The 14,296-nt window shown below is 56.7% G+C and overlaps 1 protein-coding gene across 1 annotated transcript in view; it reads left to right on the top strand.

The window, feature by feature from the left end:
- Positions 1 to 3,058: 3,058 nt before the first annotated feature.
- Positions 3,059 to 14,296, top strand: part of STK32C (serine/threonine kinase 32C) — a gene marked incomplete at both ends in the record, with an annotated part of 69,493 nt that continues 58,255 nt past the window's right edge. The window contains one exon of the mRNA XM_080348140.1: positions 3,059 to 3,143. Coding sequence (XP_080204266.1) covers positions 3,059 to 3,143 — 85 coding nt within the window. The remainder of the gene's footprint in view (positions 3,144 to 14,296) is intronic.

Below are 14,296 nucleotides of genomic sequence, written 5' to 3'. Positions count from 1 at the left end.
CACTATCAAGAATTCTGAGCTGCCCTCACTCAATAGTGCTCTAAATAGCACAAAAAAAAAATCCCAAAACCAACTTACAAGCCCTTTTATTTCTTTCCTATTCGACTAGTCTTTGTGAAGGTAAAACTACTTACTACATTTCTAATGAAGCAAAAATTGAGCAAAGCCCCCGCTGAACCTCGTTCCGTTTCACGGGTCAGGGGACCAGCGGCGCCGATGGAGCTCCGGCTGGACCGTCGCTGCCCTCCCTCCCACTCGCTCTTCCTGCGCTGCCTCTTCCAGCCTCTTCTGTGCTGTGGATTTGATTGTCCAAATATTAGTGGGGAATGAGGGAGAAGTGACAACTGACTGGCAGATGGGCTGGAGCCGTGTGGCGGCACCGTGCAGACTCCCTGCAGGACGTGAAGGCAGGAGAACAGGAGCGAAAGCTGATAGCTCAGGGATGTGCACTGTATTTAAAAACAACCTATCCCTAAACAAAGCAAAAATTACTGTCTTGTAGAACAGTGTTCTTTTCACTTGAGAGCAAGTCTTTCTGATTTCTCAAAGAAATTTTCTTTAAGAACTATTCTTCGCCTTTGGAAAACTGTTCTTAAATTACATCCTTCTATTGTAATGCTTCTACAAGTTTCAGGCTCTTTTAAATAATGACTAACTCCTAGCATATTTTCTGTAAAGAGTACAATAACTAACATATCCATTTCAAAACATGCTAGGAAAGAAAACAGCATAAGTTTTAAATTAAACGTTAGGAAGCGGCACCTCAGAAATCATAAAAGTACTTGCTGATGGCATAACAGATACAAGGTAATGGGTAAGGACCTGTGTCTCGCCTTGACATTTCCAATGTGGTCTGTTAACGGTGCAAGTTGTTTCTGAGAAATGCATTCAATTCGACATTCCACGAGACACGCCATAAAAAACAGCGCCATGAGCATGTTCCAGCTCAGCATCCTGCAAAGCCTGGAGGGACGCGGGATGAATTCTGTCCCGAGGAGCTCTGCAGCAATCCCGAGTTATCACTGACAGAGAGCAGAGCTCTAGAGCTAGAGATGCTCGCGCTGGTTGTTTAGGCAATGCGGCTTTTCCCTTGCGTGGTGCTGCACAGAACGAAACTGCAGCACAAGGCTCCTCGTCAGAGCTCGCCCTCCGTGTGTGCCGGCAGCTCCTGCCGCGGCAGGTGCCGGTGCAGACTGCTGCTGCTGTGCATGCGGACGCTGTGGCAGCGGCTCTGGGCCGCACTTCTCTCCTGAGCGCTCCAGATAAGGTCACAGGCCCAGCAGTTTATGGAGGAAAATAGAGATCTGGACGTGCTGCTGGGGAAACAAGGCGCCGGGTACCGCTGGGTTAAAGCGCTGGAGCAAGGCTCATGGGCTTCAACCCGTGGAGCGACGGACGAGGCAGTGCGACAGGAGCAGCGTTTTTTGGGGTGGTGGAATGTCTGGTTCTGCCTCTGCTCCTCCTGGGCTGCCTTGGTGGCTGCTCCCCGGCAGAGCCTGGTGGTGGTGGGTCCCCACCTCTATCCCAGCAGTGGGGGGCTCCCCGGCTCTATCCCAGCAGTGGGGGGGTCCCCAGCTCTATCTTAGCCATGGGGCGGTCCCCAGCTCTATCCCAGCGGTGGCGGGTCCCCAGCTCCCTCCAGGCAGTGAGGGCTCCCCAGCTCTATCCCAGCAGTGGCGGGTCCCCAGCTCTGTCCCATCAGTAGCAGGTCCCCAGCTCTATCTCAGCAGTGGGGGGCCCCCAGCTCTGTCCAGGCTGGGCTGACCCTACTGCTGGGGATCCGCAGGGACCAGCCCTGACCGCACTGCTGAGCATCTGTCCTGGGCATTGGGCTGGATGGGGCGACCATGTCCTTTAACGTGTGCTGGAGAAACGTGGGGACTCGGTCTGCACCTGTGTTAAGGGCTCACGTTCTACATGGGGGTTCAGACACTAATGGTTTTTGTAACTTTTGTTTGGTTTCTTGCATAGCATCCATTGCAGTGATCAGTGAGAACCAGCATTTCAGGCCTAAATTACCAGTCTCAGGCTTGTTTTTCTTCTCTGTATCAAAACCTCCCATATAACATCTTCGGACACAGTGCAATAAAGATCTCCATGGAGAGGGAGCTTCTGAAACGCTGGAGAATCTCTATACAAGAAAAACCATTGATTTTCCAAGAGGCCCACTAATTTAAATAAAGTCCTTATTTTATTACTATAGCTGAATAAAAATCAATGCGGCTATCTTCAGATTAATAAGATTAAAAATCAGTAGTGAGTACTAGTGACTAATTTAAGATGAGCTATTTGCACTTTCATAAATAACAACTGAACGCTGGTAAAAGACTTGGTCATAGTATAACCTGATCACCTTTCATAGCGGTTGCGATGTTTATGTATGAGGTTAAAAATAACGGAACCGTGCGGGATCGCTGCTGGCGGCCGAGAAGCCCCGGACGGAGCGGCGGCGGTGGGTGCCGGGGCAGCGCCGGGCCGGCCGCGGGGCGCGGGGCTCAGCGCGGGGCTCAGCGCGGTCACAGCCCCGGTGCCTCCGCGGAGACCCGCGGCTGTGCGCGGAGCTGGGGGAGTGGGGACCGGCCCTCCCGGAGACGCCCCGCTCCGCGGCCCCGGGGCGGGCTGAGGCGCGGCGGGACCCTGCGGGACCCGGCCCGACCCGGCCCGGCCGCACCTGCGGGCGGCGCCGCTGCCCTCCCGCCACCGCAGGGGGCGCTGCGCAGGGGGCGGTGCTGCCCGCCCCGCCCCGTCCCGCCTCCCGCCGCTGCGGCCGCCCGGTCCCCGCGCTCCGCCGCACTCCGCTCTCGTTCCCTCCGTTCCCGTTCCCTCCGCTCCGCTCGGCTCCGCTCCGCTCCGCCGCGGCAGGCGCCGCGGGCAGGAGGACGGGAGGCGGCGGCGCCGGGCGCTGCCATGCGGGCGGGCGGCGCCGGGGCGCGGGGCGGGTGAGGGCGGCGGCGGGCGCTGGCGGCGGCTCGCAGCGGCTCCAGCGCCTGGTCCCGCCCGCGGGAGCCGCCGGGCCGGCGGGGAGCGGCGCGCAGGGCATGCCATCCGCCTCGCCCCAATGTTTCACTGGGGCAAGTGGAAGAAGAGGATGGGAGCGAGCGCCTCCTCCTCCAAGAGACCCGTCTTCGACGAGCGGGAGGACGGTGAGTGCGGGCCGGGGTGCGCCGGGATGCCGTGCCCAGGGATGCCCAGCCCAGGGATGCCGTGCCCCGGGATGCCCAGCCCCGCAGCTGCTGAGCGCCGCTCCGCTCGGCCCGGCGGGGCCGCCCACCGGCGGGGTGCGCGGTGCGGGTCCCGAGGTAGCGGCGGGGGCTCTGCGGGCAGCGGGCGCGGGCCCCGGGTGCGCGTTTGCCGGCCGGGTGGTGCCTCCCGCGGGGCGCAGGGGCCGCGGAGCCCCGACCGTGCACTGTCCGGCGGGCAGCCCCGCAGGAACGGGACGGCTGTCGTTACCCGAACGGGTTCAGAGGCGAGCAGTGAGGGGACGGTTTAGCAGTGAAGTTGTCGATCTGTGCAAGGAAATACCTGTTTTTAACCAGTAAAGATCAAGTGCAGCTGGCCATCAAACTTCTAAAACTACTTGTCTTTGCAAAAAACGCTGCCCTTTTTTTTTTCCCTAAAATTCAAGGGGTTTTGTAGAAATACACTATGAAGTACCACAATTGTATTAGACTTATCAGATGCAGGGTGGAATTTCAGAAGACCAGAGGAGACTTTGGTCACAGCTGGGGCAATCTCAGGACGGGCAGCAGACCGGCAGCCGGTGCTGGGTGGCCGGAGCTCTCCTGACATACAGACACCAACCCTGCGCTGGCACAAATCCCTGGGTGCTCGGGGTGCTGCACAAGATAAACTGGGAGTGAAATCTATATGTGAAACTGGGAGTGAAATCTATATGTTAATGTGAGTCTTCAAGGTGTAGTGATGCTCTCGTTCACATGACACCTGGGTGAGGGTGACCCAGGCTGAGCCGCTCTGTGCTGTGCTGGCAGCTGAGGGGCGTTAGAGCAGCTGAACCTTTACTGGCTAGCTAGCCATATCACCAACAAGTGTTTATTAGCAATTCAGAGTATAACATTGAATTGTTAACCCTTGCGTGTCCCACTACAGCAGTGTGGAGAAAATGTGTGAGGGGGACACCTCACTGCCCAAGGGGCATCCGTGGTGGGACTGAAACACAAAACTAAATTGCTGTTGGAAAGAACTGCAGAATCCCTCCAGACCCGTGGCCCTTTACACTGCGGGTGTGCGTGAGGTTGGGGCGGTGTGGCTGCTGGGTGTTTGCAGAGTGGAAAACGTGTTTCGTCTTGGATGTGGTGGGTCAGCAGGCGAGACAAGTAAAAAAGCTTAAACTGGAGGCTTTACTACATAATTCAGAACACATGCTGTTCTGAACTGAGCCTATATACAGCCAGTATAGGGAAACTGAGCTTTGCAGGTGAGTGGCCATTGACTAAACCCTGATAACATTTCATAAGGCATCCGCAGGCAGCGCTTTTGCAATAGTGGAGACTTAGGACATTACTTTCTTAATATTGCCTGCTTTTTCATCAGTGCTTGTTAGTGTGTGCTCAGAGCAATTACAGTGTTGTTCTGGTGAACTCATATTTACTGGCACAGCATGGTTGCTATGGAGATCTCTTAAGACATTCCAATAACTTCCTTACATAAAGAAGCCGGTTAATACTTTGGTTTTGTGTGTGACATAATGTGGAAGAATTACTAGTGCTGCCAGTTAAAAGGTAAGTAAATTTATAAAACCGGAAAAAGATAGGTTAGCATGTGAAATTTTACCCATAGGTGGTTCCCAGTGAGGGATGTACAAGAATGAGCCTGACTGTCTAAATCCAATGGTTAATCCTTTTAAATTGTGACAGGTGTATGTAAACAGAAGGTTAACATTTATTCTAGTAACACAAGGCCCAGTGCTTACTCACACACAAATCAAACTCCAGATGTGTGGACCCGAAGGTGCGTTGCTGGCGGTCCCAGGCCGGGTGTCGGGATTTGCTGGGCGGCTGCTCCGGCGCAGGCGGTGTGGCTGAGCGCAGCGCGGCGGGTCCCCGGCGGGCAGCGGCCCGTTTGCCCCGGGTGTAAATACCCGGACTTGGAGGATTATCTGCTTTTAACCTCACAGGCAGAAACTGTCCTTGCCCTCCGGTCTGCGCCTGTCCAGCCTCAGCTCCCCGCTGTTGGATCTCAGCTTGAAGGGCTCCTGCTCTCAGCCCTGCCTGCTGTAGCGTGCGCCGGGGTCACGTCCTCATTGGGGTATGCCTGACGCCGAGGGCACGCTTCCTGTTCCTGAGTCTGTCCTCTGGATCTTCTCTCGACTCTGTTTCAGCGCGGTTTTTGTTAGTGCTGGAAGTGGGCTGGTTGCTCCGCAGGGACGGGGCGGGCGGGTGCTGGTGCATCTGTGTGCAGCGCTGGCTCCTCGTCCATCCATGGACAGGATGGTGTGCAGCTGCGCCATGGACAGTCCTGCCGAGGAACAGCGATCCTGTGCGCTCCTCGCTCCCTTCCTGGGTGCTGCGTTGTCCCCTGCCCCCCCAGACCCCCCCAGTTCAGGTAACTGCTCTTGACTGGGAAACCGGTGCAAGCCAAGTGCGACTGCTCCTTCGTGTCTCACCTGTGCCGCAGGGGGGATGGTGCATCTCTGACACCCTTGGTGCTGCGCTCGGCTGCAGCGTGTGCATTCTGCTGCCTCATGTTTGCTGGTACAACCTCCGAAAGATTTCTGAGCCTTTATCAGTTGGGATTCAACTGATAGAAAAGCCTTTGGAAGGAGAGTGTCTGCGTGTTTTGTGTGTGCTCCAGGGAGCGCCGCTACGGCAGGGACTGGCTCCCCTCGCTTTGTGAGCTTCGGCTTCAGCTGGTTCCAGTTACACAGAAACCTTGGCGTGTTCGTAGCTGCTGCATACGCGTCACTTGGCCGACTAGAGATTTTGGCGAGGTACGTTGTACTCTGTTTCTGAACAGAGGAAGTTAATGGATGAGCAAGGGGATGATAAAGAAAAGTAAAGGGAACATTAAAAAGGTGGGAAGAAGAACGTAAGTCAGAAGAGGAGCAGGGCTGCAGGGCTGAGCACTCGCAGGGTTTCGGTGGCCTCGGGAAGCTGCAGGGAATCGCAGTGTGCTTGGAGATGTGTCAGTGTCACTGTGTGCTGTTTGCCATCGGGAGAAACAGGCCTTTGCCTATAAGGGCTTTTTAGGGCTTCTTATTTGTACCTGTAAGAACCTTTTCAAACCTTCTCACTTGGTGGGATTGTTGACACCTCCTCCTTTGTTAGTGTATTTTATTTATTATACCGAGTGAGGAAAACCCCTCATTGTGAAGCCAAGGGGAATGTTTCAACCCAAACATTTAAAAAGTGTTCAGAGGAGCTGCCGGGACGCGGGGAGCGGGGCCGAGCAGCAGGCGGTACAAGGCACCCTTGCACTCAGTGCCGCCAGCGGTGCCCGTGGCTGCGTCGGGTGGGACGGGGAGAAGCGCAGCATGACGGGTCTTTGTGTGGATCTTTGTACCCAAAGAGGAATTTCAGGAGCGCGTGTTGATTGTGGCTTCTCCTGAATCAAAGTGGCTTACTAAAAAAGTGTATGAAAATAGACATGAGAATATGTAAAGCCATCTGCTGCTTTCTGTTGAGCTATTGCTTCCTTCGCTTATGCCGAGGTGAGCGGTCCGAGGGCTTTCTGCCTCTTTCCTGACAATAAATTAGATTTCCAGCTGATTTACAAGGTTTTAATGCTACAGCCCGGTTATTTTCATTGTGATTTTGTGTCAATCACTTGTTTGCCCGTCTCTTGTTTGACTCTGGTAGAATGCAGATTGCTTTTGGCAAGGGGGCAAGCGCAGTCTCCTGGCTTTATCCTACTTGAATCAAAATCAGCTTTTTACAATAAGCTTCCAGCCCACGGGTGCAGCTCCCCCGGCAAACCAGCCCGACTCAAAGCAGCGTGTGCTCGGGCTTTGGGCCAGGTGAAGTGACCACGGGTGGTTTTGTGTCCCCTCTTGGGGAACAACCTGTGTTTGAGACCCTGTGGCTCAGGTGGTAGCGGGAGGAGGCACCGGGCTGGGCTCTGGGGAGCAAAGCCCCAGTGCAGGGGCAGGGGCAGCGCTGGGGGCCGTGCAGGAGGAGGGGAGCCCCGCGTGGGTTTGGGGGCCATGGGGTAGGTGTGCGCTGCTCAGCACCTCCCGTTGGCGTGGGCACGTCCTGAGCCCGGCCCGCGATGCCCGTGTCTGCGGGGCTGGTCTCTCCTGTGACCTGCACACATCGGTGTGCGTGGGTCCGGAGCTTCCAAAAGAGCTGCTCTGCGAATGCCGCTGCGAGCTTCCCAGCCGAGAATCAGTACTTTGTAAAAATGCCTTTTCGTGGTGGAACAGGAAAGCTGTTACACGTCTTGAAGCTGTTTCGCAGCCGCCGGGTTTGCTGGAGTGCTGCAGCCTCGGGGTGTGTTGGGCTGGGGGTCTCGGCGCCCGCGCGGTGCTGGGTCCCCGCTCTGCATCCCCACTGGCCTCATCCACGCTGGAGAGCCTGGCAGCTGCTCGGCACAGCGCCCGTCCCCATGGCAACGGGCGAGAAGCTGCAAAACCTGGGGGAGCGTGCTGAAAATAATCCCCATTTTAATTTCAAAGCCGGGGTTGGCAGGCTGCGGGTTACACACGCAGCAGAGTACGCGTCCCTCTGCCTCACCCCGCTCATCTGGTGAGCTAGACCCGAGTGCTTCACCCGTGGGGCTGTTGGGACAGGGAGCGAACCCGGAGTGCTGTGCTGAGCCTGTCCCCACTCCGACCTGTCACCTGCAGCACCTCCTGCCGAGGCTGGGGGACCGTGGGGCTGCGGGGCCGGGGGGCGCTGGCGGCCTCCACAGCAGCTTTGGGGAGCACTCCCAGACCCACGTGCCATAGAATCGTAGAGTCATTTTGGTTGAAGTCATGGAGTCCACCCATAACCCACCCCTGTCCCTGCCCCGTGTCCTGAGAACCTCATGTCCGTCTGTCCAGCCCTCCAGGGCTGGTGACTCCAGCACTGCCCTGGGCAGCCTGTTCAATGCCCCACAGCCCTTTGGGGAAGAAATTGTTCCCAGATCCAACCTCAACCTCCCCTGGGCAACTTGAGGCCGTTTCCTCTGCTCCTGGCGCTTGTTCCTGGGGAGCAGAGCCCGACCCCCCTGGCTCCAAGCTCCTTTCAGGCAGGTCAGAGATCAGAAGGTCTCCCCTCAGCTCCTGTTCTCCAGCTGAACCCCCAGGTCCCTCAGTCTCCATCACATTGTGCTCCAGCCCCTCACCAGCTCCGTTCCCTTCTCTCCACTCGCTCCAGCACCCCAGATCTTGTCAGCTGCCGTCACTTGGAAGCCGAGTGTCCAGCCATGCTCATTCCTCCTTTTCCCTCCGTGTCCCGCTCAGCGCCGTCCCCTCTCTGGCTGCTGCTCCTGCGGCCGCGGCACCGAGTCCCCCTGGCTCCGTGGGCTGGGCTGGGCAGCGGTGTGGAGCCCTGGGGAGGAGACGTTGCCCTTTTGATTGGAAAACTATGGACTAATGCCCAGTAAAATGCCAAATCCTATTTATTTAGGGTCAGATGCAGATGTGTTAAGCTTCCAGGCTCTGCAATTACTTATTAGAGTAATCACTGGCCAGATTGCAAGGCAAAGTTTTTTCATCGCCTGACTCTTATGTGACTGTGGGTTGAGAGCACAGATGCCTTTCCCTGTTATTTAAAAACAAGAGAAAAAAGCCTTTATGTACTACCAAAGTGGTAGCTAAGTAAGCGAGCGGAGAAGGGAGTGGGAATAAAAGGAGGTGTCAGAAAAGCTGTGTTTAGTGTTGTCAGCAGCGCTGTGTTTTCGCCCGGCCCCGCGGTTGTGTGTGTGCTCTGCCCGCCCTGCCCCAGCCCGGCCGCCCGGAGCTCCACGGGCCCGGCGGTCCGCGTGCCCCCCGGCGCAGAAAGGGACAACAGGGACAGCCAGAGAACCCGGCAACTGCGAGCCGTGACAGTGTGTATGGTGATCAGCGCGACGTTTGGGTTACCAGCTCTTTTTCTCCTTTAGAAATAATTAATAGCATTGCTGTCACTCCCCAGGCTGAAGTCCGTGGTTTGTTCTCAATGGCACTGGGAGAAATCCGAAGAAAACCCATTTGGGATTGTGCTGGTGAAGGGACAAAATGTCTCCTTTGAACAGGGAAAATTGCAGCTATGGAAAACCGTTGCTATTGCTCACCTAAAAGCATGCTGTACCTTTCACTCATGTTGGCTTAAGAACATACATTTGTGTTTAAATATTCTCATTTACAACTATTTGCAAAACTAAACTGCCTCTCATAGGGAGAATGCAGCGAGACTGGAAATGTTATGTTTCCAGTGTTTCATTGTGGGTCTTGTTCTTTCAAGTTTTTGCAGCGTTCTCACGTTGCGATTTCTGGTGGTGAGGATGGTGATGCTCTCGTTGGGGGCTCCCTGGGGGGGGCGTTTGAGCACCACTGGAGGGGGGTGTCACGTCCTTCCTCCTGTAGCATCACCCCGATGTCTTCTGGAGGTGGGAGGAGAGGTCCTGCAAGGCCTCCAGGGGCCATGTCTCTGTGGGGGGGGTCTAAGGAGAGGAGATCGGGATAGAATCAACCCCGAGGGCAGCTGAGGATGTTTGCGTGAAGCTAAGAAAGAAACAATGAACAAACCCACCAGCAATTCATAGGATGCTTGGCTGATAGGGAGGGAAAGAGGCCATCAAGAAGAAGTGATTGGGAATACAGTTCAATGAAATGTGAGACTGGATTAATACTTGGTCTGTCTGTAAAGGCCATGGTCTTCACAACTGAATTGGAACAGGCTTTCTGTGAGTTCTGAATAACGAGTGAGAGCACAGGGATCTCAACAGCTGAGCGACCATCCCTGCGCTGCTGGTGTGACCGCGTCCCCGCGCTGCTGGTGTGACCGTGTCCCCGCTCTGCTGCTGTGACTGTCCCTGGTGCTGGTGTGACCGTCCCCCGCTCTGCTGGTGTGACCGTGTCCCCGCTCTGCTGGTGTGACCGTGTCCCCGCTCTGCTGGTGTGACCGTCCCCCGCTCTGCTGGTGTGACCGTCCCCCGCTCTGCTGGTGTGACCGTGTCCCCGCTCTGCTGGTGTGACCGTGTCCCCGCTCTGCTGGTGTGACCGTGTCCCCGCTCTGCTGGTGTGACCGTCCCCCGCTCTGCTGGTGTGACCGTGTCCCCGCTCTGCTGGTGTGACCGTGTCCCCGCTCTCCTGGTGTGACCGTCCCCCGCTCTGCTGGTGTGACCGTGTCCCCGCTCTGCTGGTGTGACCGTCCCCTGCTCTGCTGGTGTGACCGTGTCCCCGCTCTGCTGGTGTGACCGTGTCCCCGCTCTGCTGGTGTGACCGTCCCCCGCTCTGCTGGTGTGACCGTATCCCCGCTCTGCTGGTGTGACCGTCCTCCGCTCTGCTGGTGTGACCGTGTCCCCGCTCTGCTGGTGTGACCGTCCCCCGCTCTGCTGGTGTGACCGTGTCCCCGCTCTGCTGGTGTGACCATCCCCGCTCTGCTGGTGTGACCGTGTCCCCGCTCTGCTGGTGTGACCATCCCCGCTCTGCTGGTGTGACCATCCCCGCTCTGCTGGTGTGACCGTGTCCCCGCTCTGCTGGTGTGACCGTGTCCCCGCGCTGCTGGTGTGACCGTCCCCCGCTCTGCTGATGTGACTGTCCCTGGTGCTGATGTGACCATCCCCGCTCTGCTGGTGTGACTGTCCCTGGTGCTGACGTGACCGTCCCCGCTCTGCTGGTGTTCCCACGCGTGGGACACACGTGTGTGTGCCGGGGAAGGTGGTGGAGCAGATCCTCCCTGCCCAGGGTCCGCACGTGGGCTTTCTGCTCACTGTGGTCTCGACCGAGTCCCCGTCAGGGTGTCCTGTCCGGAGGTACCCGGGCAGGGGACAGTGCTGAGCCCGTCGTTCCCGGTCAGCCCAGGGATGTACAAGCAGGTACGACTTTTCCGGTTGCTTTCCCAGGGACCTGCTCCCCAACTGCAGTTTCAAACACTTCATCATTCACCAGAGTCTATGAAACGCCTTAAAGCCGTGTGTTTTGTTAACGTGTGCTTCCTACCACCTCGTCCCAGGATCCCGTATTGAGGCACCTACATGAATGATGAACAATCGCTCGTGTGCATGACAGGCTCCAAGTTGTAGAGTCGTAACACGGGGCGCGGTGTGTAAATCCACATGCAAAAGCTGGAGCACAAGTCCGTGTGCGGGAGCGCGAGCAGCGGTGGCTCCGCTCCGCTTTGGCAGTTATGTCCCCAGCGCGGAGAGGCGGGATAGCTCGCGAGCGGCTTAGCTGCTCCTAACAAGCAGATAAATGTCAGTATCCTCTTTCCCTCTCCCACTGTTCCTCAGGAATTAAATTGCTTTAGGTGACAGTTATGGAAAATGAAAAGTGTTTAGGATGTGTGGGAATAGACGGCTCTGAATACAGCTAAGCAATGAGATATGACAGTGTGTGAATGTTGATGTGCTCATTTACATCCAGGCTGTTGTTCAGGGTCTTTTCCAATACTCGGGGCTAATGAAGAGATGCAGACACTGAACAATGTTCTGAACTCCGTGGCTCGCGGATTTGACGCTGTGTGCTCCGTCCTTGCAGGCTGATGGTTAGCCGTGCTGTGTCATTAAATTAAACATCCATGTAACGTATTTACAGCTCAGCTGACAGTTCTGGAAGCTGATCATTTCCATTTCTTGTTTCAAAACCGGCACTATTTGGTTCTAGTGGTACCAGCAGAGAGCTGATGGGCTTGTGAGGCCGGTGATGCTCCGAGCAGCTTTTGGGTTAACCTGCACAGGCTGTTCCACCATAGAAAGTTACCTCATTGGCCAAGGTTTTTGCTTTGTTACAGCCTGGCTGTCCAAAGATCTCAGTGATCTTTGGTACTGATGTGAGCAATATGCTGGTTACCGCGGATTGGAGCACTGGGGAAGGTCAGCGAGCGGCTCTGACCAGGGGCTCAGGGTGAGGAGGGGACAGCAGGACCCGTAGCTGCTGCTGCGTTGCGCTGGGTCTCCCGTTTCTGCACGATCTGTGCGGGGGAAATTCCGCTGCCTTTGCTCAGAAAACATACTGATTTCTGCCTTTCATCATTTCAGGTTAAATCCTGATCAAAAAAAACAGACAAAAACCTCCTAACAGCAACCAACCAACCCCAAACAAAACCCCCAGCTAAACAAAAGTTGGCATCACTCCTGAAAACACCGGCTGATAATTCATGTCCTGTGAATTCAGAGGGACTCCCTGGTGCCTACACAAGGCCATCGTATGTGTATTTCAAATACGTGGAGGGGGGAAAAGAGGAAGGGAGCAAGGAAACTTGGTACTAAATGGGAAGAAACTTGGATTGAAGAAAACCCATCACTGTATGCGGGAAGTGACCAGCCATGACACCTGTAGCATCACCGTTTCATGGTATTGGCGTGCAGGCAGGATGCTCAGTGTAAGAGCGTGTGGAAAGTACTGACACAGATCCGCTTTTGTGGTGGTTTGAAGAATTACCGGCGTGTTTTTAACCCCAGTGGCTGAGTGTGCTGTCAGGAGGAAGGGGCTTGGAAGGGCTTGTGCCGCGGCTCAGGTTCCTCCTCGGGGCGGCAGCTCTGTGAGGATGAGGTGCAGGCTGCAGCCGCGGTTACCAAACCATGCACTAAATGGTGCACTTGGGAAGTCTCCTTCATTAGGTGCCAGGTGATCGTCCAGGAGACCATCGGGGTCAGTCACGGTCCTTCCTAATCTGTTTTCTGTGGGCTGCCGGAGTGGCACAGTAGGTGTGCACAGCTCGGGGGGCTCTGGGTGCAGCCGGGCTGCGCATCCCCGGCCGTGCCGGTGCCACGGTGCAGCCAGGCTGCGCATCCCCAGCCGTGCCAGTGCCACGGTGCAGCCAGGCTGCGCATCCCCGGCCATGCCGGTGCCACGGTGCAGCCAGGCTGCGCATCCCCAGCCGTGCCGGTGCCACGGTGCAGCCAGGCTGCGCATCCCCAGCCGTGCCGGTGCCACGGTGCAGCCAGGCTGCGCATCCCCGGCCATGCCGGTGCCACGGTGCAGCCAGGCTGCGCATCCCCAGCCGTGCCGGTGCCACGGTGCAGCCAGGCTGCGCATCCCCAGCCGTGCCGGTGCCACGGTGCAGCCAGGCTGCGCATCCCCGGCCATGCCGGTGCCACGGTGCAGCCAGGCTGCGCATCCCCAGCCGTGCCGGTGCCACGGTGCAGCCAGGCTGCGCGTCCCCGGCCGTGCCGGTGCCGCGGTGCAGGATATCGCATCTCTTCTGAAAGATGTTTTTCAAAACTGGTGTGTAGTGTGCTAAATGACCTTGTAAAACAAATGTCATGTAATCTACTGGAAAGCTGTGTACTGCACTCTGGCTTTGTATTGTACTGGTTCCCCAGCCTTCATGGAAACTAGCAGGCAAGACCAGAAAGTAGGAAACACAGAAAATTATATATATTAGACTTGGATTGTTTGCACTGTAGGAAAAGGTGCTTTATGCTTTGCAGAAAATAAGGTCCCCAAAAAATTTGCACTTTAAAGGCTCAATGCCACACGTTGTAATCACATGAATAATTCATACACATTCAAGCAGTCCCCATAACTTCATATTTAAGCCTGATTCTAGGTTTGCTCTGAAATGCTGTCGTTGAGGGGCTCCTCCAGCACAGCGGCTCAGCAGGACTGTCAGCAGGGGTGTGACAGTGACAATGACGATGTGATGAGCTGGTGCTCATGCGTCTCAGTACGGACCGGGAGTGTCCCCGTCCTTCCCGCTCAGGCACCTCCTGGGTCTGACCTTGACTCAGTGTTGTTTGTTTGTTTATTTTGCTGTCCCCATACAGCAAATGGTGCCGGTGCCAGAAGCGGTGTGGTGGGGAGCGGTGCGGGCAGCGCGCGGGGGGCTCACGGCTGCGCTCGGCTGTCCCCTCCAACACCAGAGTGCCGCTGGGGTGACCCCGAGCCCTGGGGCTTCAGCACAGCTGTGCAGATGATGCGGGCCGGCGGCTGGGTGGAGCTCCTGGGCCAGGAGATGCTCCCATGGGGATGCTGGCGGTGGTACCACACGGCCCTGCTCGGGCATCCCGGCCAGCCACGGCTCTGCCTTGGGCTCACTCACGGCTTAGATCCACCAGATCTGGGAGCTGCCCCAGGCTGGTGGGACACAAACGCGCTGGGGATCTGTGAGAGTCTCTTGTAGCTCCGTAAACCCCACGGCAGCTCCGCGGTGACCCTGGGCGGTGTGTGCGGCGCGGGGCGAGCGCCGGGGCACTCACAATCACTGCTCCT

The sequence above is a fragment of the Nesoenas mayeri genome (genome assembly GCF_963082525.1).
Source record: "Nesoenas mayeri genome assembly, chromosome: 7".
Classification (NCBI taxonomy): Eukaryota; Metazoa; Chordata; class Aves; order Columbiformes; family Columbidae; genus Nesoenas; species Nesoenas mayeri.
This window is presented reverse-complemented; position numbering and strand designations above follow the sequence as displayed.